The following is a 23,911-nucleotide window of genomic DNA, read 5'->3' on the forward strand; positions in this document are numbered from 1 at the left end:
TGCCCACCGACAACCTTACAAAAAAACAAAGGAAAAGAGCGAGGAAAGCTAGGTCCAAACTAAAAGGTAAACAAGGGATCACCATCGACTTCTTTTCAAAAACTTTGATCAATCAGCCAAGAGCAAATGGATCTGCAAACACCTCTTCCAACACTGTCACCATTTTGTCGGAAGGACAATCCCTCATCCAGGCAAAAATTCCAACGAAAAATTCCAAACTGTGGGCACAGTCCGGCGGCACTGGCCAACCATCCACAGAAGGACTGAGCAAGACTCAGAAAGCACTGACTGCTCGTACCAACATAAAATCACCCTTGCAACTCGCCCCGGAACCAACATCATTGGTGAAAACCTTAAGTCTGACTCTAAATGCTAAACAGACTCCCGTACAAGGAAATAGACCAATAGCTGGGAGTGACCCGCTCGAAAAAACATGTCCCTCAGAGCATTTAACAATCAACCTAAAAGGAGTCACAACACCATGTAGGACTCAACGAGGAAGTGGCCAAATCCACGCCCACTCAGTACACGATTTGACCCCAATCAAAATAACTAAAATCGGGAATGACAGGCAGTGTACCAAACAAAAAACAATGGCCCAACCGGGAATAATGCAACAAAAACCAGGAACCCGTTTTGCACAAAGGAACATCACCCCGATTTTAATAACTAAAAACGGGCAAAACCGCAATTGTACAGTGCAATCACATCCGGCTATTGAAACCAAAAACAACCAGAAGCCACTATTAACCCTTTCTCCCGTAAGGGGTTCCAGCGATAAGGGTTCAACACAAAACGTGACCAAAAACACGAAAAAACATCCAGTGAGTAACCCCAATCATTCTATCACACGCCCTCAAGAATCATTGAAAAATTTGATACCAGATCTAGAACCAAAGCTAACATTTACCCCCGAATATGAGTCAAAGGGCTCGTATGACATTCTAAACAGAGGAAATGTATTGAAATTATTTGGACTTGTTCCCCAGCTTAGAGGTATATCCTCTCAAGACCTTGTCTCAGTTGAGTTCGGCCAAAAAATAGATCATACAAACATCGAAGTTTCGGTTACAACCTGGGCTACCAAGGATATAGCCGCAAGAATCTTTGAAAACAAAGGATCATTCGAACACTGGGGAATTATCATTACACAACATACACGCAAGAGATATCTCTTCCCGCTTGTAAAAAGTTTGCAGAATACAAGCAGTGAGGTCAGAACCAACCACAAGCAAACCTCGTGTCTTCATGGTGCCCTCTCGGCTACACTAGCCCAAGAGAACTGTGGTAATGATATATTCCAAACGCATTCTGGTCCAGGCGGGTCCCAAACCCAGGACTGGTCATGGATCCCGTTAACCTTAAATCAAAAGTATACCTAAGAAAAATGAACTTTTAAATCAAAGTACACGGCCAAAACTTGCATTCAAGGACCGGGTTAAAATGCCTAAAATAGGCATCTGCAGTTGGAATATTCATGGATTTAGTAGTATGGATCAAGACAGTGAGACCCAATTATTTTTTAACAAACATGACATTCTGGAATCTGGTATACCCCGCCATTCCTGGCTTCACCGAATATCACATCCTTGCCGAGAGAACATCCAAGTTTGGGCACCCCAGTGGTGGGTTATCCACATATATCTCGCAGAAATACAATTGGGAGCCGGAAAAACAGGACGTGGGACTAAGTTGGGTGCAGGTAACCAAGATCTCTATAAAACCCCGCCATCAATTGTTACTAATAAACATTTACAAACACCCTGATCGAACGAAAAAAAAAGAGAAACTGGCCGTGCTTACAGAACTTATAAAAACATTCCAGAAATCAAACTCCCAAAGCTTGATGATTCTATCAGGTAACTTTAATTTAAACCTAAACGATGACGATTTATATACTTACATCTCTAGACAAAACACCAGGGCAGAGCCCAACTCTTCAATCTCAAAACAACTGACTACGTTGGGATTAACAATCTTAAAGTCTGAAACAGCAGGCGGATTGACAACAGTTCCCACATACATGAGTGGCAAGGTTTCGTTAACGATCGACTTTACCTTAATCAGTAACAAACTGATCGACTTATTGGAGGGCTATGAAATAGAAAGGCAATCTGAAAGTGACCACTTTCCTCAAATTACTTGGATCAATTTAGGGGTGCCGGAGTCTGCCCAACTAACTGCTCTCTCTGATCATACAGAGAAATTCAATTTACGAAGACTGCGTTGGAGGGGCAGCGGAACCAAAGCCATCCACGAAACCGCAAGCGACTTCTTTGCTCTACACGAAAATGAACAAAAAGAAGATCCGGTTTCAACTTGGGAAAATTTGTTAGAGAACCTCTCTATTCAACACTAGGTACCCTTTGCTTCACATCAAGTCCCACTAGTTTTACGCGAACCATGGTTTAATAATAAACTAAGACAGGAAAAGAGAAAATTAGCCCAGGTGCAACGGAAGGCAATAAGGAGTAACATCAAGCGCTCCTCACTAACCTACTCCCTTGTCAGGAGTATGAGAAAAAAGTATCGTAAAATGGTGTGGAAAGCCAAGAACAAACAGAAGGAAGAAATGTGGGCGAAATTGCTAGTAGCCAGTAAGAAGCGTAACACAAGGTACTTCTGGGGCATTATTAAGAAATTAAACAACGCAGAAGTAATATCCCAGGACCCCGGCATCAGCAAACAAAGCTGGGAAGACCATGTTAAAAAGCTCTCTTTCAAAATGGACGTATCTCCTCCTGAAAATTATTGTTGTTCCAATCCCACCACGAATCCAATCCACCTGAAAGGAGCAGTAGAAAACTCAACAAATAACAGAGATATAGGAAGGCTTAATGACCTGCCGATACAGTCGGACTCATTCTCTAGTCATAGAGTCAAAAGGTTTATTAACAAACTTAAAACAGAAGGGGCACCAGGTCCCAACGGTCTACCCAATGCAGTATTTAAATATAACGCAGATTTTTGTGCCCTCCAGCTCTCTGCCCTGTTTAACAAAGTTTTTGCCCGTAAGCAGCAACCTCTATCATGGAACAGTAATATCATCCACCCCATTTTCAAAAAGGGGGACAGGAGACTGCCACAGAACTATCGTCTAATATCTTCGATAGACGTGGAAGCCAAACTATATGCATCCTGCATTCTGGCGGAAATACAGGAATGGGTGGATAATAACAATCTAATCCCCAGTTATCAAACAGGTTTTCGAAAAGGGACAGGGACAACAACAAATCTCACAGCCCTAGCACTCCTGATAGAAAGAGCCAAAACGAAGAACAGCCGGTTATACGGCTGCTTTATCGACATCTGAGCAGCCTTCGACCGAGTTAGTAGGGGGAGACTCTGGGCAAAACTCAAGAAGTGGGGGCTGTCAACAAACCTTCTCAACTCACTAATGCTCCTCTACACAGACACTTGGGCAAGGGTTAAACAAGGACAGGGCACAAGTCTCACGTCAAAAATTCCAACCGAAGACGGACTGAAACAGGGCTGTGTCCTGGCTCCTTGCTTATTTAATTTATACCTTGCCGATCTAGGGAAAAAACTTGGTCAAGTTGTAAGTCAGGCTCCGAACCTCTGCAATACCCCAATGCCAATCATTCAGTTTGCTGACGACATTGTCCTTTTAAGCCAAACTCCAATCGGGCTGCAAAGGCTGATAAATGCTCTACAACTCTACTTAGAGGAATAACATCTAGAACTTAATAGAGACAAGACAAAAGTAATACGTCTTGTAGAGCAAAAATCAATCAAATACAATTGGAAATGTAACCATCTTGCAATAGGGGAACAGCCGCACTATCGGTATCTGGGGGTCACCATCGGCAAAGATAATTAAAAAAAAACAACACTCTGCGGTGTTAAAAGCTAAGTCCCAGACGTTAATCTACGGATACAGGCGTCTCTTGCAAAAACTGGATGGTCCAAATTATACCCATCTTTTAAAAGTAATGGCCGCTCAGGTTTTACCCACATTATCGTACGGGCTGGTAACATGGCTTGGAGGGGAGGCCGGTCTACTAAATACTCTACAAAATAAAATTTATAAAGAAGTATTCAAACTGCCTAAATGCTCCTCACCAGCGCAGGTGAGATTAGAATTTGGGCTTCAAAATCAAAACTTCAGGGCCAAGTCAACATTTGTTAAATTTTGCCACAAACTTCGTGCCGCCGACCCAGACACTCTAAATAATCTTTGTTGGCAAGCAATCAATACAGATCCCACTCAGCCCTGGGCCATTCTTGTGGAGAAATGTCTTGTGGACTTCGATCTGCCAGTCACATGGAATAAAAAAGTTGATTAAGCCAGTTTCTGCAAAATAGTAAATTCTATTGCCAAAAGGAAGTCTGTTCTAGAAGACAAACAAACATTGTCCCATCAACGTCATGCCTGGTCATTCATTTCTTCTTACTCACTTCAACAACCTCAGGCCTATTTGGCAACCCATTTTAGCCACTATTTAAAAAAATACCTTATCAACCTTCGTATGGGCCTTCATGAATCTAAGGATTTACTACCTTCCTGGAAACCTCAAGATGATTGCCCAAAATGTCGACTCTGCGGATATCATACTGAATCTCTAGTTCATTTGTTTTGTGTATGTCCATCCCTTATGGTATCTAGAAGACGTTTTATACGGGACATATTGAACAACCTGAATATAAGAACATGTCGCCAGGCCGTTATTTTCTGGCTAGGAGGTTCATCTCTGATCCTGACCCGTCGGGGTCTCAAATTTATGATGGAAATTAGAAAGCAGCTACAGGTCTCCCAATGATCATTTTTTCATATTGCTTTGCCCCTACCTTCTTTGCCAGTGATCCTCAGCCCACTCTACAAATCCTTATCTTGTAAGAGGGGGCGGGTTTCGAGTAGAGTTTTAGTTTTAACTCTTTTTAAATTGTTATCTTCTTGTTTTTATAATGTAACCTGCTTTGCAAATACTGGTTAATCTTACCTTTCTTATTGTAAGGATTTTTATTAATTCAACAATAAAAACATATTGTATTGTATTGTATTGTATACTCATACCAGGGTCGTCGGCTCATTGAACTATTTCATCCGACTTCTGGTAAGATTGATATTTTTAGATTTTGCGCATCCTCTGCTTTTTCACTACATTCTGGTCGCTGTATTACATGTGTGTAAGTAGTGTTAGTATGCATTTATACTAACAAATGCATCATGGTGGTCCTAGGGAGGGCGACATGTCAGGCGCAGCTCATACAATGTCCCGGGGTGTACATTCGCAGGACATTTGTGTTTGCTATTAGAGGGCTGGTGCATGGCTGCCACCCTGTGATAGCAAATCCTTGTTTGACTACTTGAAGCGAGAGGAGGAAAACCTTGTATCGCTTTAATAGAGGGGATTTGAATGGTAAACATGGAGAGAAAAAAACAAAAAAACAAAAATGGGGGCTCATCTGTTGGACTGGGGATCTTAATGTCACATGTAAATTAGGCGCGGAAGGGCACAGAGACGTTTTGCCGCCTAGGGGGCTGCCACCTTCCCGGGTATTGTTTACTAAATGTTCAGGGGGTTCGAAGCCAACTGACGTCCGGGGATCGCCACACTCAGGGGCTTTATTTAAATATGCAAGGTGGGCCTCAGCAGTCCCTGAAACCTTGTGGTCCTAGGCAGTGCCTTATTTGTTCTGTAATCACACAGGCAGTACTTATGGTGTTATAAAGTGATACACTCATTGAACTCTTTCAGTTGTAGAATTACCCAGGCTTCATTTGTCTAATAGTCAGTTAGATTATGTTTGGTAGGTGCACTGTAATATCAGAAAGGTTTGCCCTAAAAAATCTCCTATAAACAGATGATTTTCACAATAAATATTAAACTAGTGTTGTAAGAAGAAAAAGACTGATACACTCAGTTATTTTTTAGAAAAAAAGTAATCTTTATTAAAACACAAATAAATAGAAATTTAAGTTTAATCGAACAAACAGTATAATATAAAAAACGTGGGTTGGACTCCAGTGGAAGCAGCGTAGGAAACCTGCAAGACAAAAATGAAACATATGTATGTGTGCTATGTGGAAGAGGTAAAGAAAGGTAGTTCGAATGAAAGGACGATAGTGAGAATGGGAGGGAGGGGGAGTGGGTGGAAGGGAGAAGGGGAGGAAGAGTCAAAAGAATAGAGGGAGGAGGGAACAGAGCGTCTGCCTACTGCACCCAGCCCTTAGTGTTTACCCTCCCGTCACCCGTTTGTCTAGGACGCTGGGGTCAGCGAGAAAGAGTGTGGTTCAGCAAGTCCTTAAAATAAAACACATGAGGCCAGAGATTAGGGGCCATATTATCAAGGAACGGCAATAACATTATCACCGCTTTAGAGGCAGGAAACTGTTGCTTAAGTGGCGATAAGGGGTTGATAATATGCCTTTGTGAATTCCCATAGAAGCCCACGTTCTGGTGTGAGCCTGTGCTTCTATGGGAATTCACAAGGGCATATTATCAAGCCCATTATAGCCGCTTTAGCAGCAGTTTCCTGCCGCTAAACACCGATAAGGTTATCGCTCTTCTTTGATGATATAGTCCTACATTATTAGCTACAGGAAAATCGCTTGCATGCACCTGTGCACCCAGGGTGCTGCACCCCAGCCCCTTCCCCCGCTCTGTTCTCAACTGTAGGTCTTGCACACTAAGGCTTCACTGCTCACCTGCCACCACCTGTGTGTCCCACCACATGTTGGTGCAAGCTCCGAGTCCGGGGTACGTTTGTACGGTAGACCAGATTTCTGGTCGGGGATGGTGTCTTGATACAACGATGGAAGGTGTCAGAATGCCAAGGGCATCATTGCGTGGTCAGCTCCCACTCTGCCCTTCTTGAGCCTATCAATCGAATGTCTGAAAAGGGAGTAATACTTTAATGGTGGAAATGTCTGGAGGTAAATGAAGGTTTATTTCAAGCTTGATAGAAAACAGGAGTTGAGTGCATCTTTCGTTTTTGAAGTGCGATCTACCAACTGTTAGTGATAATCGTGGTTCAAAGAGGAGTTGGAGTGCTTGAGAATTCACAAGGGTAAATAATAATAAGTTATACGAAAGTTCATATAGAAAGGAACAGAGCGCATGCTAGAATCATAATGTGTGCTTGTAATGCAGTGGCGGAAGGCTGTGTGCATGCACTTAGTAACGAGCTCACTACAGTGCCCTAAAAGCCAAAGCCATGTGTCTGTAGGGCAGCGCTGCCCGCTGGCTCAGACCTACAGTATGGTACAGCAGGTCCTTAAAATTAGACAGATGTGACTGAATGAGGTCAGAGATCACATCATTATGCACGGCAATATCGCTCTTTCACATGTGCGCACTCAGGGTGATGCACCCCACCCCTCCTGTACAATCGCACTCAACAGGTTTCTGTAGGGCAGCGCTGCCCGCTGGCTCAGGCCTACAGTATGGTACAGCAGGTCCTTAAAATGAGACAGAGATGTGACTGAATGAGGTCAGAGATTACATCATTACGCACGGCAACATCGCTTATTCGCATATGCGCACTCAGGCTGATGCACCCCACCCCTCCTGCAGCACCGCGCTCAACAGGTGTTCGTAGGGCAGCGCTGCCCGCTGGCTCAGGCCTACAGTACGGTCCAGCAGGTCTTTTAAATAAGACAGAGATGAGACTGAATCAGGTCAGAGATCACATCATTACGCACTGCAACATCGATTGTTTGCACCTGAGCAGCCAGGGTGATGCACTCTACCCGTCCCGCCGCACCACGCTCAGTTGGAGGCCCTGTGCACCCAGGCCGCTCTGCTTACCTGCTGTCATTGTTGTGTTAGCAAACACTACGGGCAGTAGTGCTCACAAATCAGCTGGAGTGATGATTGCAGGATGGTGTACACCTCATGGATCCCTTTCGTAGACGACGGGCATTAGGGCTCACAATTTAGAGCATGTGTTGATTGCCAGTATGGTGTACACCTCATGGCTCCTTTTTTTTTTGTGCATTGTGATAAGCGAGGTGGATGCCGCCATATCACCTGAGGCAGTGTGGAAGAAGAGGGACGTGTGTCGTCGTGGTTATCTTATTTACACGTAAGCAAAGTAGGCAGGGCTTGCGTACACCAGGCCAGCGTAGGAGTGTGAATAATTATTCCGGGGACCAGGGCGTTGTTCAGTTCCTGTCTGGCGAGGAAGTGTACTTATGTGTGTTTTTTTTGTAGTTTTGACCTCGCAGAGTGTGCAATTTACAGTAGTGTAGCATGTGTCGGGAGGATGTAAACTATTGTTAATGAGATGATGTTTGAAAAGATTGAATGGTAAACATTACATGTTATTGTCAAGGTTGTGGATATGCGCAGACACGCATGCCAATGGTGTGTGGTATTATTGAAAGTATTGCCATTGCGATGTGTACACATGTGAATGTGGTCGGATGGAGGGAGGATCAGCATTAAGGCTGCGTCATATACAGTGATAACACTCATTACTGTCAAGGAATACATGTCAAATGTGAATATGAAAGTCTCACATATAACACACTAGTATATTGGTAAAGCCTGACAACAAAACGTACAGAAAAAGAAATCTACACATTGCTGTTTGCTGTTTGTCACATGCAATCTAGGAGGTGCACTCTGCCCATGGCTCCTGATACTTGTTAGAGTCACGAATACCCAGGCCAATAGGGAGCACAATAATGTGCACACACACACACCAGGGGCATTGTGCAACACATATTCGTTTTTTGATGGAACGTTTAAGATGCATGGCAATCATAAGTGGAAGGCTAATGTACAGACCATGAAAATTCATCAAGATGATTGTTGCATGTTGTGTGTAGTATAAGATATGTGTACACAGCAAGTAAAACTTTTCAAAAAAAGCTCTCTAAGCAGAAGAGGTGTCTCTCATCAAACTCTGTAGAGAGAATGAGTAAAATGGGTGGGGTTGTCCAACTGTTACAATGGGTAAGGTTATGAAGCAATCAAAAGCTTTTTTTTAAGGGCACATGGCAATCGCGTACTGAGTGTGCAAGGAGGCAGCACCCAAAGCAATTTTGCCAAAATCTATTTTTCTTAATATAAGTTTAGTACAGTTAGAAATATATAAATGTTTGAAATATATTAGATTATTGCTTGCTGTCATATACTGTTTAAAGTTATTTAGATATACTTTTGAGACAAAAAAATTAGGGAATGGCATACCTGGCGCAACACCATATGTCTGTGACCTAACACAGGGCCTGGCAGCGTGTACTTGTCGCATACCCAACGTGCAGCGGGCGCGAACCCCATACTTACATGACATAACGTGTGGCTTGGTACTGTGTACCCGTCGTATACCAAACTAGCAGCTAGGGTGACTTCATGCGTATATGATGTTATGCAGGATGCGGTGCCACGAAGTCGTCGGATATGAAATGCACATCATTTATGAGTTGAGCAATATGGCAGATAGGATTCGCGTGGTGATAAAGGTTAGTAAGCTACCGGTATGGGAGTGCAGTTTTCTCCGGAAAAAAAAATATATACATATTATTTTGGGAGGATATAAAACATTACGTAATTTTTTAAGTTAAAAAAAAGTATAATAGAGTTGCAAAATATTAAAAAAATATTTGAAAAAATATAGGTTTTATAAACATTAAAATATGAAATTAAAATTTGAAAAACCTTAGAAATTCACAAGGTTTTAGGCACGTTATAGTTAGGAATTAGCATTTAAGAGAAACCTTAGAAATACACAAAAAAACCATAGGTTTCAGGGACATTATAGTTAGTTGAACATTTGACTCATATAAAACCAGAGCAATTCGCCTGTTATAGTTCGTTGAGCGAACTATAACTTGCACGCCTGCAATGCACTGCTGATGATGTCACATATTACATCACTCATGACACGGTCAGTGACATCACTGATGACATCACTCATGACATCACTCATGACATCATGTACATGACAATCTGATGCACATACTGATGCTGTAATGTAAACGTTCATACACCCATTCTAAAATGCTGACTACTATTTTTGAAACCATACACAGAAGAATGCCATATACCACATAGCACTCACTATTTCCTAGGTCTACACACACATCCAGCCACTTATACTTGTAGCTACTCATCAATACAGTCCTATAATATGCACTCATAAATACATAGTCACACTCAGCCACTCATCCATAGAGTTACTCACACACCTAGTCAGTCATGCAAATAATCAATCACATACCCATTTAGTCATGTATACAGTTATACACAACAACTTCATTATTTTTAGACATACCACATCACTTATTTATACAGATACTAACACATATTATACAATCACTGATAGAAACATACACTTCTTTATACACCCACTCTTAAAATAACTTACTCTCATGTATAGTCATTAATATACTCCAACACTCACATCTACTGCCTTAAAACATATGTAGTTACTCACAGATCTACCACTGTGACATTTATTCACTCACCAACACACCCATAGACACACTAACTCACCCATACAGCCCTTTGCAGATGCACTTTTTAATCCATACAACCACTGAATCACCCACTCAGACATCTATGCACAGACGCATACACCCCCCATGCACCCACCCACACAGACACTCAGGGACTCATAGAGATTCCCAGACTACAAATCAATAACCTAGATAGACACTCATGTAACTCTTCAGAAATCCATGAAGTTGCTTACACTCCAACAGAGAGACTAATACAGGCTGATGCACAGTTTAGTCACTAGCCCATGCATTTAGTAAGATACATTCAATCACTCAGTTAAACGGTCAGTCATGCATATACAAAAGAATTCCTTTAGGCACTTGTAAATGCATTCATTCTTCAGTACACCTTGGCTTATGTATAAAGCATATTTAACCTTTACAGAAACACACATTCACTGGATGATGTCATGAGTGATGTCATTTGAGATGTCATCAGTGATGTCATCAGTGATGTCACTGACCATGTCATGAATGGTGTAATATGTGACATCATGAGTAGTGCATTGAGGGCGTGCAAGTAATAGTTAGCTCAATTAACCATAACTCTGCAGAATGTCAGTAATTGGTTATGCTATGACAGTACTGTGAAACATGAAGTAGAAAATAGAAATATAGCAGAAATGCACTGGACATGTGAGACTGTATCCAATTATGAGAAGTTCTACTGAGTATCAATAGAATTAATTTAGCATAATATGATGTTCCTTGAAGGAAGAATAACAACAGGACCGGCTTAACCTGGGCACTAAATGATAGAACTTAGACATCTGGTGGCTGTATCGATGCAACACATGTCAGTACTTGTGTACATGAAGGAAATACCAGCACATATGATGCTATTTTGCATGTAATAACAGTAGCTGGGCACATTTTGGCAGAACCTGAGCATGTCAGGATAGTGACACGACAGTGGCAGTACCTGGAACCGTGATGGACGTATCATAGCACATGAAACTGAAGCCTGCATGTTGGATTGATACGGCATAAGAGGATGTATCTGACCATTTTGGAGGCTCGAACCTTGCACAATAACATACACTAAACATAGGCTATACTGAAAAAGATTGCAGACTGGCTGGCCAGGATCTGAAAAGAAGACTCTATACCCAATCAGAAGACGCAAACTCTATGCTATATATATGCATTAAAGAATGCCTCTTCCAACAATTATAGACCCTCTTTGAATCATCTGTGTGGGACACACAGATCCAGGCCTTTGGATATAGTTTTCACTTCCTTTAAACAGCTTTAAAAAGCTAAAGATCAATGTAAATAAGTTTTTCATGAACCATTTCCCTTTGGGTATTCTGTTCAATCGTGTTACAATACTGCAGTCAGTAATACTTTGAAATAATATGAATCATTCATATTTCTATCTTACTTGCACATTATACCTTTTCATGCCAGCTTCTCAAGGCTACCGCCAATAGCATTTGTTGCGTTATCAGGCACATAGTGCTATAAGATCAAAATATTTGTCAGGTTTCAATGTATGTATGGGGGACATAAATGTGTGCAAGGGAGGCTTGGTTCATGTTGGCCCTGACCGTTTTTGCAGGGTCACTTCCGGCTTTTTGTCCTCTATAACTTAACCTGTTTTGTTGTCCTTAGGTCTCTGTACACCTTTTCCCTGTCAGTCAGTGTTAAAGTGCTTGTGTTCTTTCCCCAAAGCATGGTAAAATTAGACTACACCTAATTGTGACATTTAATTTGCTTGTAAGTCCCTAGTAAATGATACTACCAGTACCCATTGCCTGTCAATGAAATGCTACTCTTGGGAATCAGGGCTCATAGTACCATCCACTGAAGTAGCCTTTTAAAACGTGTCTCACTTCTGCCACTGTTTTAAACTGCAATTTCAACCACACAATATAAACCTTTTTACAGGCCTAAACCTTCCTTTTTAATATTTTTAGGTCACCCCTAAGGTGTATTGCTTTAAGGCAGTTACACAAAGGGGGCTTAAGTGTGAACAGTGTGGGCCAATCCTGAAAGGATAACTAAGGAGGAGCTGCACCCAGGCAACTTACACTTAAAAAAGGCCTTTGCCTACTGCATGCACTAAAATACCAGGCCTGCCCTTCCTTTTTTCAGCCCAGACAGTTTGGACCGTTGACCAGGAGAAGGGTGAAATCTTTGCAGAACCAGTTGAAGGGGTAGGACAGGGAGTCCCAAAACACAAAAGCTGGCTCCAGTTATAAATATTGGACCTCCAGTGCCACTGATCAGAACACACTCTGGCCTGTGGAGAATTTAGATGAATGGCTGCCCTGCTGCTTGAGGGACTACCTTGCTGACTGAGAAGAAAGATTGGACTTGCTTGCCTTCATCCTAGAACACCCCGAGTGAATCCAAGGGTCAGGTAATTGATGTCATGTGTGAGCTACAGGGACACAACAAACTTAAAATCCCTCCCTGCAACTGCCCAGCTCACCTGCTGCAACTGAACCTGCCTGAACTGGAAGGTCCTACTGGAAGAAAAGGTGAAAATCCTGAGGTTAGGGCTCCTCACAACAGCAAAACAAGCTTAAAAGGCCTTCCTGAAACTACCAATCTGACCTGCTACAACTGGACTTGCCTGGACCTACCTGAGTTGGCCTCTGCTGGAGTGAGTACTGATTCCCAATTGGTGCTTCCAAGGTCCTGGATCCTTGTCTGGCATGAGTTGAATGTTACTCCTAAAAGAAAACTTGAAAATTCTGAAGTTTGGGGTCCTCATTACAGTGAAGGGGCTTGTTCGTGCCAAGACTCTGCCTCTCGTGATAACTGCTAATGCGAAGCTCCGGTTAAACTTCCTCTTCATGCCGACAATGACTGTCCATGGAGACCAACAATGTGAGACCAGCACTTTGCACTGCAGCAATGACAGACGGTAATGGATGCCTGTGCAAAGCTACAGGAACAACCATCCATGACGCCAGATCGGCTATTTCTGCTAGAGATGACTGTCCACGAGGCTTTCGTGTACAGTGACAACCATCTGTGATGTTCGACCTGCTCCTCACGCCCCCTTCAAGAGAACCAAAACTCTTCTTGCCAGACTTGAGAAGGTAACTTTTTAGCTGGACTAACCTGGCTCCTGAATTTGACACGAACTCCATTGCAGTCGGCCTGAACTTGGTAGTTTTTTTTTTGGTTTAGGGCAACCAGATAACCGCAGGTGGTGTTTTGTGCTTTTTAGGTGCTATTTTCACTGATAACATTACAGCTGAATATCTACTGTTCTACTTATTGGATATTTGCTTTTCTTGAATCATTTGTTTAATTAGATTTACTCTATTTTTCAAAATTGGTTTGGAATTTTCTTGTGCTGTATTTTCACTTATTTTCTATTTGTGTGTTGCATACATATTTTACACGTTGCCTTTAAGTTAAGCCTGACTGCATTTGTGCCTAGCTACTAGAGAGTTAAGCACATGTAATTTTGTTTTTTTGTGGTTCACCCTGACTAGGATTGTGTTTTTTGCGTGTGTTGGGCTTCCACCCTTCTCAACCAATAACCCAATTTCTTACAGCTAACAAATCTGCATTATTCATTATGAAAGTTACTCCTTAATAGTAACTGCTGGATGTAATGCCCAGAAAGAAGTATACCCTTTTAACTAAATTTACTCAAATTTCTGGTTGCATTCAACCAACAAGTAAGTCAGGTCACTACACCAGTATCACTTATTCCATCAATATCTGTTGGTCCTGAGTAGATTTACATTAAACTCTGTGTAGCAGTGTCTCTCATTTATTAATTATAGAATAGAGCAGTATAGAACTCCGAGTGATCATTTAACATGTCACATGTTGAAAGCCAAGGGCAAAAACATGACCAAAGCATCAATAATAATTAACCAGCGATATTACATTAGAATACATGTGTTTAATTGTGCAAGATAGCGTACAAATTGGTCAAATGGCCTGTGCAGAATTTTCAGAGATAATATTTTTTGGGGGGTCCAAATAATCTAAAGAGCTACCTACATTAAAAATCAATTTTTAAAGGGTAAATGAGAATTAATTGAAAGAGCATTAATGTTCAAGTCTACTAAAACTTACAAAGCTATCAAGTTGTCGATGTAAGCTAATGAGGGCCTTGTGATATCTTTCTCCAGAATACCAGCTGTGGTGAATGGAAAAGGTACACTAAATAGCACATGGTGTCAGGCAAGGAAGGCCAGTGGCAATCTCCTTTTCTGCAGATTAGAGGCACAATTCTAAGCATTCTATCCACTGACAGCCTAAAAATAATCCTGCCTTTTCACAAATCTTTATAATGCTGCCTCTTAACAAATCCTGGGCTAAAGGAACTGAATATATTTGCAAATGAAGTTTCGTCTGGTAGACAGAAGCGACTCCTCCGCCCAACCTCGCCAGCAGACAAAAGAGTGAAAATAAAATAATAAAACCTTCTTTATTATTGTTTTATTTTTCTCCAGAGCGTCGTGTCTAAGGGCGGGGGCATGGAGATGACAGGCAGAGGGGGAGTGGTAGTTGCAATGTTGTCAGTGCGCATGACAGTTTTACTGGCCGTCTCCAACCGGTGCTGCATTTCCAGGTTGCAGACATAAGCTCCCAGTCTACCTGCGAGCTCAAATTCAGAGCGCAGCATGACAGCAGTGTCAGGATTGGCTGCGGGGGATTCTGGGACCCGGTGCCTGCAGTGCATTGAACCAGACAGGAATGTCAGAGGGGCAGATAAGTTCTTTTTTTTGTCTGTCGTCCCTGTAGTGTCCTGCGGCGCAGGGTAGCGTTCTAGCCTACCCGTGCCTGCGGGGACACGTTAGCGCGGGTGCGTGTCATCACGCGCCCGCTATAAAAATAAAGGGCCGTGGCCGCGGAGTCAGTCCTGAGCGCGATTAAAACAGAAACCGGCTCCGTGTATTCTTTGCTGTTCCAGCTCCGCTACTAATAGCGCCCACGCTAATCAGAACACAACATTGGCAACGGGGGGCTTATCGACCCCATGCTGTGCTGGGTGCCCCCCCCCCGAGGTATATTTGGGCCTGTTTCGTGAGCCATAGTGTTCAGTCCCAGTGAGATCATGAGGGCCTCGTGTGGACCTACTGCTGGCTCATTGGTGCTGCATGCTGCTACCAGAGGGCCTGTGCAGCCCCATTTCAACCTGAGGTGGGTGAGCAGCACACGTGCCGCAGAGTGCACCACGCACACGCCAAAATGGCGCTGATTCCCGCCATAGAGCCGTTTGCTATCGACGGAGCTCCGTCGTCCCTCGCTCCACGATGGAGGGACTGGGTTGATCGTCTCCAAATCTACTTCGAAGGTGCAGGCACAGCCCGAGAAAAGCGCAGAGCACTACTTCTTCACCTGGGAGGAAAGTATAACCACCGCATATACAAAACGATAGTGGAAGCCACGCCAAAGACGTACCATACCCTCCTCAACGCCTTAAACGCGCACTTTGATCCCATGGCAAGTAAAGACTATGAGAGGTTTATCTTCCGCCAGTCTAAGCAAGAAGCAGAGGAGTCATTGGACGCCTTCCACGGGAGACTGAAGGAGTTGACCAGCACGTGTGGATTCCGTGATGAACAGGAGGAAATTCGAGGACAGATAATTCAAGGATGTTACTCCTCCAAACTGAGGGTCACCATCCTCCAGGAAGACGGCAAGTCGCTAGCTGACATCCTCAAGCTGGGGCGCTCCAATGAGCTGTCGCAAGCCAGAAACTCTCACATGGAGGCAGCCCTCCACTGTCCAATCAAAATGGAGCACGTCAACATGGCGGAGAAAGCAAACGTCGTCAGGCCAAAAGCGTGCCAATGTGCTGGCAGGAAACAGCCGGACAAGCATAAAGAGTGTGGGTACTGTGGGGGACCGCCCCACCGCATGCAGGACTGCCCAGTAAAACGAAGGAGGTGTAGCGCATGTGGGTGGATGAATCACTATGCGGCAGTGTGCCGGTCGAAGAAGTCAAAGAAGGAAGCTGCGCAAGCGGTAGTGGAGGAGCGAGACAGCGAAGACACAAGTGACTATCCGGTCCACTACGTGTTTGCGATCGACCAACCACGGCGGAAGAAGCGACGTCTACCAAAATGCCATCAGCAAGAGGTGAGGGCCACCATCGACACAGGAGCATCCATTGAACTGATGGCAGACAACGAGTAAAAAGCCCCCTCTCCGTGAAGCAAGGATCAGGGTATTCTCATATGGGCAGAAGATGCCAATTCCACTCATAAAGTGCTTCAAAACAGATCTGCAACACCAGGGCCTCAAAGTCCCTACCACTGTGTACGTCACCAAAGAAGGCAGCGGCATGCAGAAGAGCTGAGGCTCATATCGTTCACCATGGCAGTGCTGGAGGATGAGCTAGAGGCCATTCTAGAAGAGTTTGGGGACGTCTTCAAAGGCATTGGATCCCTGAAAGGGAAAGAGGTCTCCCTCCACATCGACCCATCGGTCCAACCAGTGGCACTGAGACACAGACTCATTGCGTTCCATTTGAGGAAAAAGGTTGAGGAAGAACTGGAGGCGTTAGAGAAACAGGGCATTATCGAAAAAGTAAGTGGGCCCACCCCATGGGTGTCTCCAATCATGGTGGCTAGGAAGCCGGAACAAGTCCGGATTTGTGTGGACATGCGCCTCCCAAACGCCGCCGTAAAGAGGGAGCGGCATCTAACCCCAACCATCGACGACATACTGGGTGAGTTGAACGGAGGGAGATGGTTCTCCAAGATGGATCTCCGGTCGGGGTATCACCAGCTGCCACTACACCCGGACTCCAGATACATAACCACCTTCTCCACGCACGTAGGCCTCAGAAGATACCGACGCCTCAACTTTAGGATCTCGAGTGCCGCTGAGGTGTTCCAAAACACCATCCGGGAAGTCCTCAGTGGGCTCCCAGGAGTCTTAAGCATGAGTAATGACTTGCTCATCTATGCATCATCGGTGGAAGATCACCATCAGAGGCTAAGGGGAGTGCTACAAAGATCCAAGAGTCTGGCCGGACCCTACACCGAGAGAAGTGTCAATTTCTGAGAAATAAAATAAGCTTCTTTGGTTACACATTCTCGGATCAAGGAATTGCCCCGGACTCCAAAAAAGTGAGGGACGTCCAAGAAGGCCCGGCTCCCACCAACATCTCGGAAACCAGGATTTTCCTTGGCATGGTGAACTTTTGTGGACGCTTCGTCCCCGATCTTTCCAACCTCCCCAAACCTTTGAGGGAACTGACAAAGTCTACCACCACGTGGCAGTGGGATCCCGAACAAGAGAAAGCCTTTAAAGCCACTAAACGGGCTCTGTCAGCGGACACAACCCTGTCCTATTTTGATCCGTCCCGGTCCACCAACGTCGCAGTAGACGCCAGCCCCTATGGGCTAGGGGCAGTCCTAACTCAACTACAGGGCAATGGAGAATGGGCCCCGATTGCGTATGCCAGCCGCTCCTTAACGGACACAGATTACTCCCAGATAGAGCGGGAAGCAATCACCATCCACTGGGCCTGTCAACACTTTCATGTGTACGTGTATGGTCACCCTTTCACCGTGTCGACGGACCACAAGCCGCTCATACTCATAACCCTGTTTCAAGGATCGGTGTCCAAGCCCCCACCACGGATTGAGAAGTGGATACTCCAGCTCCAAGGCTATGACTACAGAGTAGAGTACAAACCCAGATCATTGATTCCCGCAGACTACCTCTCGAGACATCCCCAGACGGCCACCCAAGCGGAAAGAGAGGAAGCGGAAGATACTGAAAAATACGTCCGGCTGGTACTGGAGGGGGCTTGACCCCTACCAATGAGTTTGGAAGCCATCATCGAAGCCACACGGGGAGACGAGTGTCTACAACTGGTCGCCAAGGCTGTCCAAGCAAACGACTGGCGCCCAATCCAAACCACCATGAACAGGCGGACATCGCAAGCAAAAGGGGCTCTAGAATCCATGATGCGAGTCAAGGATGAACTGTCGGTCGACAGTCAAGGCTGCCTCCTGCGAGGACCGCGATTGGTGATGCCCTTCAGCCTGGCTCAGCAGGCGGTCGACCTGGCACACCGTGGACACCAAGGCATGGTAAAAACCAAGAGCAGGCTGAGGGCCAAAGTGTGGTTCACAGGAATGGACGCAATGGTGGAACAGACAGTCCAGACCTGCACTTGGTGTCAAGCAGCAGGACAATCTGACCGCCCCCACCTGGTCATCACGGAGGAAAACCCTAAAAGGCCGTGGGAATGTGTGTGTGCAGACTTTGGACATCTTCCGGATGGGCGCTATGCACAGGTGATCATCGACGATTTCACGAAGTATCCAGAGGTGGAGATTGTAGTGAGCCAGGTAGCCACGGAAGTCATCACCAAGTTCGAAAAAACCATTGCCACGCATGGAATATTTGGGGTGGTCAAAACAGACAATGTCCACCCTTCCAGGGACAGGAGTTTGCGGACTGCCTAAAAAGCTGGGGGATCAACCACCGGAAAGTGACCCCCGGCTGGCCCCAAGCCAACGGGGAAGTGGAGAGATTCATGCGTATGCTCAACAAAACAATACGCATTGCACATGTAGATGGGTCACCCGTGGAAAGAGCCATCTACAGCTTCTTGAGAGAGTACCGGCAGACACCCCATCTCACTACCGAAGCAGCCCCAGGCCCGGCAACCATGGGCCGAGTAGTGAAGGGCACTCTCTCGAACCACCCAGACTGGGTCCCCGCTCGAGTGGATGTAGATAAAAACCCTGGCGAACCGGACCCAATCCAACAACCAAGCCAGTGCCAGGAGAGGGGCTAGAGAATCGGACATCCAAGAAGGAGACAGTGTGTTTATCAAAGACCGATATCCCGGGAGCAAATTCCGGCTCCCGTCCGAGCACATGCCCTGGACTGTTCTACGCCGGACTGGGACCATGGTGACCGCACAGAGAGGATCTGAAGTTGTCACAAGAAACGTTTTGTTCTTCAAGAAGGCACACCCTGGAGCACCAGATCGTCAGGAGCCAGACCACCCGCCAGCCAGGCCCAGCCAGCAAGCGGATGAAGACGACTATGAACTGCCAAGGCAGTACCCCACTGAAAATGAGAACCGAATGGACCAAGACACCCACCCAATGCCGGAGACGCCAGGAGAGAGCTTGCCAAGCTCTCCTGTGCAGTCTCCGACAAGTGGGACCTCGCCGCGAATGACACCATCCGTGCCACTATCACGAGGGTAGCAATCCAGGTATGGTCTGTGCCGGAATCCAGCACCGTCATCCCGGCTAGCTAATTTCATGGTGTGACCACTCAGAGACTGGTTACAGACATTCGTTATTTCTATGATGCTGGTTGTATTTTTGTTCAAATAAAGGTTAGAACAGGGGTCTCCAAACCGGTTCTGGAGGGCCGGATCCATGCCAGATTTTTAAAATTACTACATGTATCCTAATGGGGATATCCCAAAAATCTGGCATGGATCCGGCCCTCCATTACCGGTTTGGAGACCCCTGGGTTAGAAGGAATCTAGTGTCCTGCGGCGCAGGGTAGCGTTCTAGCCTACCCGCGCCTGTGGGGACACGTTAGCGCGGGCGCGTGTCGTCACGCGCCCGCTATAAATATAAAGGGGCGTGACCGCGGAGTCAGTCTGGAGCCGCGATTAAAACAGAATCCAGCTCCTTGTATTCTTTGCTGTTCCAGCGCCGCTACTAATAGCACCAGCAGTAATCAGAACACAACAGTCCCCAGCCACCCACAGCCTCCCACCCCATCACTTTGCAAGGACATCGGCATCTACTGCTGGTAGACTAAACACTACTATTTATTCTTAACTACCCACAGGCAAAGTTCATGGGTCCCAGAAGGGAGGTGTGAAACGATAGCTTTGAGAGAGAGTACAGGTGAGGTGCAGGTGAGTTGTTTATCTTTAGAAGTTCACAACTAAGAATAATCAGATCCCTGATTGTCAATGTATTTTAAGAATGGCTGCTCTACACGTGGACATGTACTTATCTTAGCATACTTTACAGACAGGTATACTAGACACCCCAGCCAATACTTTTACAAATGCTTTGCTGACTGCTTCCCCATCTTCAGTTGCACTGCAATACAATTGGATTGTAATAGGCTCTGGAATTAGTTACTTATTTGGTAGATATTAACATGACTCAATGAAGTTATAAATAACCCTTCAGCATGGGAAAGTTTGGAACTAAGTGTTGCTCATTCCGCATTTTGTTTTACAATTTTCTGCCCTGTGTATATTAGAACAGGCATGGATAATTCTAAACAATACATAAACTGAAGTGATGCTTAATCTCATTGATCAAAACACATAATGCTGTAAATCTTTGAACACTCCGGTGCTGTTCAGGGCATTGAGTGAGCAGGGCATGCAATAATGTTTTACAGCTAAGGTGATTGTCTCTGAACAGTTGGTGGCATACTCTTTCTTCAAAATGCATGATAATGTTTAACAAACTTTGAGTGCTTTAAAGGCATTGTAACAGAATGGATGGAGCACACAATTTTTAAACAAATAACACCAGTAAATGATAGAGAGAAATTAGTGAATGGGCACATTTTAACCTGAAAAATAGCTAAGACTGGATATAGATTTAGACAGATCAGGACTTAGGTATATTATATTTCTGCATGGAAGTATATACGTTATATATTGTAGGGACATATTCACCTTTCAGGGTAATTGTTAAAGGAGAACCTCCTGGCACCATAATATTTTACAGTACAAGTCACACTTCTCACCTTTAGGGACAGTGTAGAAAACCTCAGTCCAGTTGCTCTCCGCCAACTTAGTTTCAAGTTCCATATCATGAACAAGCAGTGTACTCACTTTAACCCACACATTGGAATGGGATTTCAAATTTATTTCTGCATACTTTTCCCTGTGCCCTTCCTGCAACAATACATGATTTATTGTGGTTTAGAAAAATGAAATTGCTGCAAATGTAAGTATATGATTAATAATGATGCACTAACTTCTTTCCAGTCCATCTTGTTTTTAAACCTGTAAAATAACTTGTACATCACAGTGAAGTTCATCATGTCTTCCTTTAGGTGGGGCTCCCAAGAGATGTTAATACGTCCAGGAACATGCTGACCAATGGTCACGCTTGGACTTCTCAGGTCATCTGCAAGCAGTAGAAATAATATCACTCAAAAAGGAAGAATTCCGATTCCAGGTCTGCTTCTGTGTAAAAAATAAATTAATGCACAACACCATGATCTCTTGAAAGTCAGTTGTAGACCCATGAATGACCTCAACAGGTGATGGATAAAATGTAACAATGTTGAGACATACGAAGGATTGTATAATCTTATCACCATCGCTGCTAATGGAATTCCCCTCCTGTGCTGCCCCTCATTGAAATGGGTGTGGTTGTGACGGAACCATTCCATCATCAGCACAGCCCAACTGTGACTGATGACGGAATGGTTCCGTCACAAGCATCGAAGGGGTTATAGCAACACAGCATAGCCTGAGTAACTGTTTCACCAGCACTGATGCTTGCTAAGGCAGGTGATTATTAGTCAGTGTGACACTGTCCAGGTAAATTTGTGGGGACCTCAACAGATAGGCAGGTGAGATCCTAATAGTACTATCATGGTGGGGTTGGGACCTACAACCAAAAGAGCATGTTATGGAAGGCTTCCAAAATTTGATTAAGAAGGGAATTCTAAGAGCACTTCCTGAATAAGCAAGGTCATTCCCTTGGAGGGAAGCAGTATTTGTACTTCTTCAGCCCTAGAGGGTGTACTACACACTCCTAGTAGCAAATAAAATACCAGAGCTGTTTAGTTAGGCCCCCATTAGTTGGACCACCAAATGAATAACTCATGTGGTATTTAAGAGTACTAAGGGGGCTCAGTGAGTAGATTTAACACAAATAGAATCACTCTAGTTTTTCCAGGAGTACCCCAGATGGACACTAAGGCCCTGGCTAACTAGCCTGCTAAAAGTGTCAGGTAACTTGTTTGTCCCGAGGTAATGAAGTAGAGGAGAAGCTTTAATCACCAGAGCAGTCTGTTCATGGACAATTTTCCTAATTAGCAGGCATCAATAATGCAGCCCTGGACCACCTAGAGGATGGTAGCAGTTTTATTACACTACCCACAAAGAGTTGCCAACTTGACTGATGAATTGCAAAACATGTAACTACAAGATCCTAAAAACCAAGGAAGACCAGAAATAGAGGAAGAGCTGTTTCAGCCTAGCAACACAAAATACATTCAATAATGTGGGTTTGCTTGGTTGTACACACAATATGTGTTTTGAGCTCAAACTGAGATTCCTAAGAACTTTTAGGATTGCAATGGTGGCAGGTGGGTTCCCTCACAGAAATGGCTTTTACTTAACAACTACTGAGGCAATATGTTTTGGAAAAACAAACTTGTTTTAAACCAGAATTGCTACACGTCTCTGATGAGCTGAAATATGTATCAGGAGTAGTACTGAAACATAATTTGAGGCTCTACTACAACAAGAATAATTACAATGAAAATATAAAGAGGGGATATAAAATTTGAGCACATCTATTACAACATGAATAACTATAGTTACCATAATGCATTAGAAATTGAGAATCTGTGCTAACAAGCCAAGGACTGGTTGCAATTGTGATTTAGCAGAGGCACTGTGAATCATGTATGTATTGGTCAATAATGCTTTGGAAGACCAGAAGGAAAGAAAGGTCTATGGTTCAACACAGTTGACCAGCTTACCCTCATCCACACCTTTGAGTCTTGGCATTTATTGGCAATGTCCTTCATTAGCCTCCTACCTTTCTAGCCAACACCAGTTCATTCACAGGACCATCACTAGATCTCAAAAGGTTCCTCCCACTTTTGGAGTCTCCAAGAGTTCCATACAAACCACTGTCATCTTCAACATCTACATGGAGACCCTTGGGACTCTACTCACAGACAGAAGCATCAAAGTTCACTAATATGCTGATGGTACACAACTCTAATCAAAAGTCTCCTCCAGATATCCAACATCTTAAACACTGCCTTCATCTCAACTGGACCTTGATGTCCAGCGCCTACCTGAACCTCAACATCCCTAACTCAAAATTCATGGTATTTTCAAGATCCTCAAACAAGGAATCATTCAAACCTGGGTCAATGACATGAATTTTGATGGTTTTGAACCTCAAATTTGCCAAAATGCCAAGGTACTTGAATTCACCTGGGACATCAACCTCACACTTAAAGAAAATGTTTAAAAAACAAAGACTGTCTTGTTCTAGCTCTATCTCTTCTTGAGAAAGTGAAATTGTTACTTCCAGAAACTGACTTCAGTACTGCTGTTTTAGACCTCAAACTCTCACATCTGGATGGTGGTAACAACCTGCTCCTGGACCTCCCAGAATACAAATTTCACCCAGGGCCTGAAGAAATATGATCACATCACAAGTATTCTGATAGAACTTCAGTGGCTCCCTTTGCTGGTCCACACCAACTTCAAAACACCAACATCACTCACAAAGCCGTTGC

At 44.3% G+C, this 23,911-nt stretch overlaps 1 protein-coding gene across 3 annotated transcripts in view; it reads right to left on the reverse strand.

Annotated features, from left to right (window-relative positions):
- Positions 1–23,911, reverse strand: part of LOC147698104 (interleukin-5 receptor subunit alpha-like) — a 501,740-nt gene that overhangs the window by 299,151 nt on the left and 178,678 nt on the right. For all 3 annotated transcript variants that reach the window (XM_086934780.1, XM_086934782.1, XM_086934781.1), the window contains exons 3-4: positions 21,395–21,546; positions 21,161–21,311 (exon numbers count right to left, since the gene is read on the reverse strand). In XM_086934780.1, coding sequence (XP_086790906.1) covers positions 21,161–21,311; positions 21,395–21,546 — 303 coding nt within the window. The remainder of the gene's footprint in view (positions 1–21,160; positions 21,312–21,394; positions 21,547–23,911) is intronic.

This window comes from Lissotriton vulgaris, chromosome 8 (genome assembly GCF_964263255.1).
Source record: "Lissotriton vulgaris chromosome 8, aLisVul1.2, whole genome shotgun sequence".
Lineage (NCBI taxonomy): Eukaryota > Metazoa > Chordata > Amphibia > Caudata > Salamandridae > Lissotriton > Lissotriton vulgaris.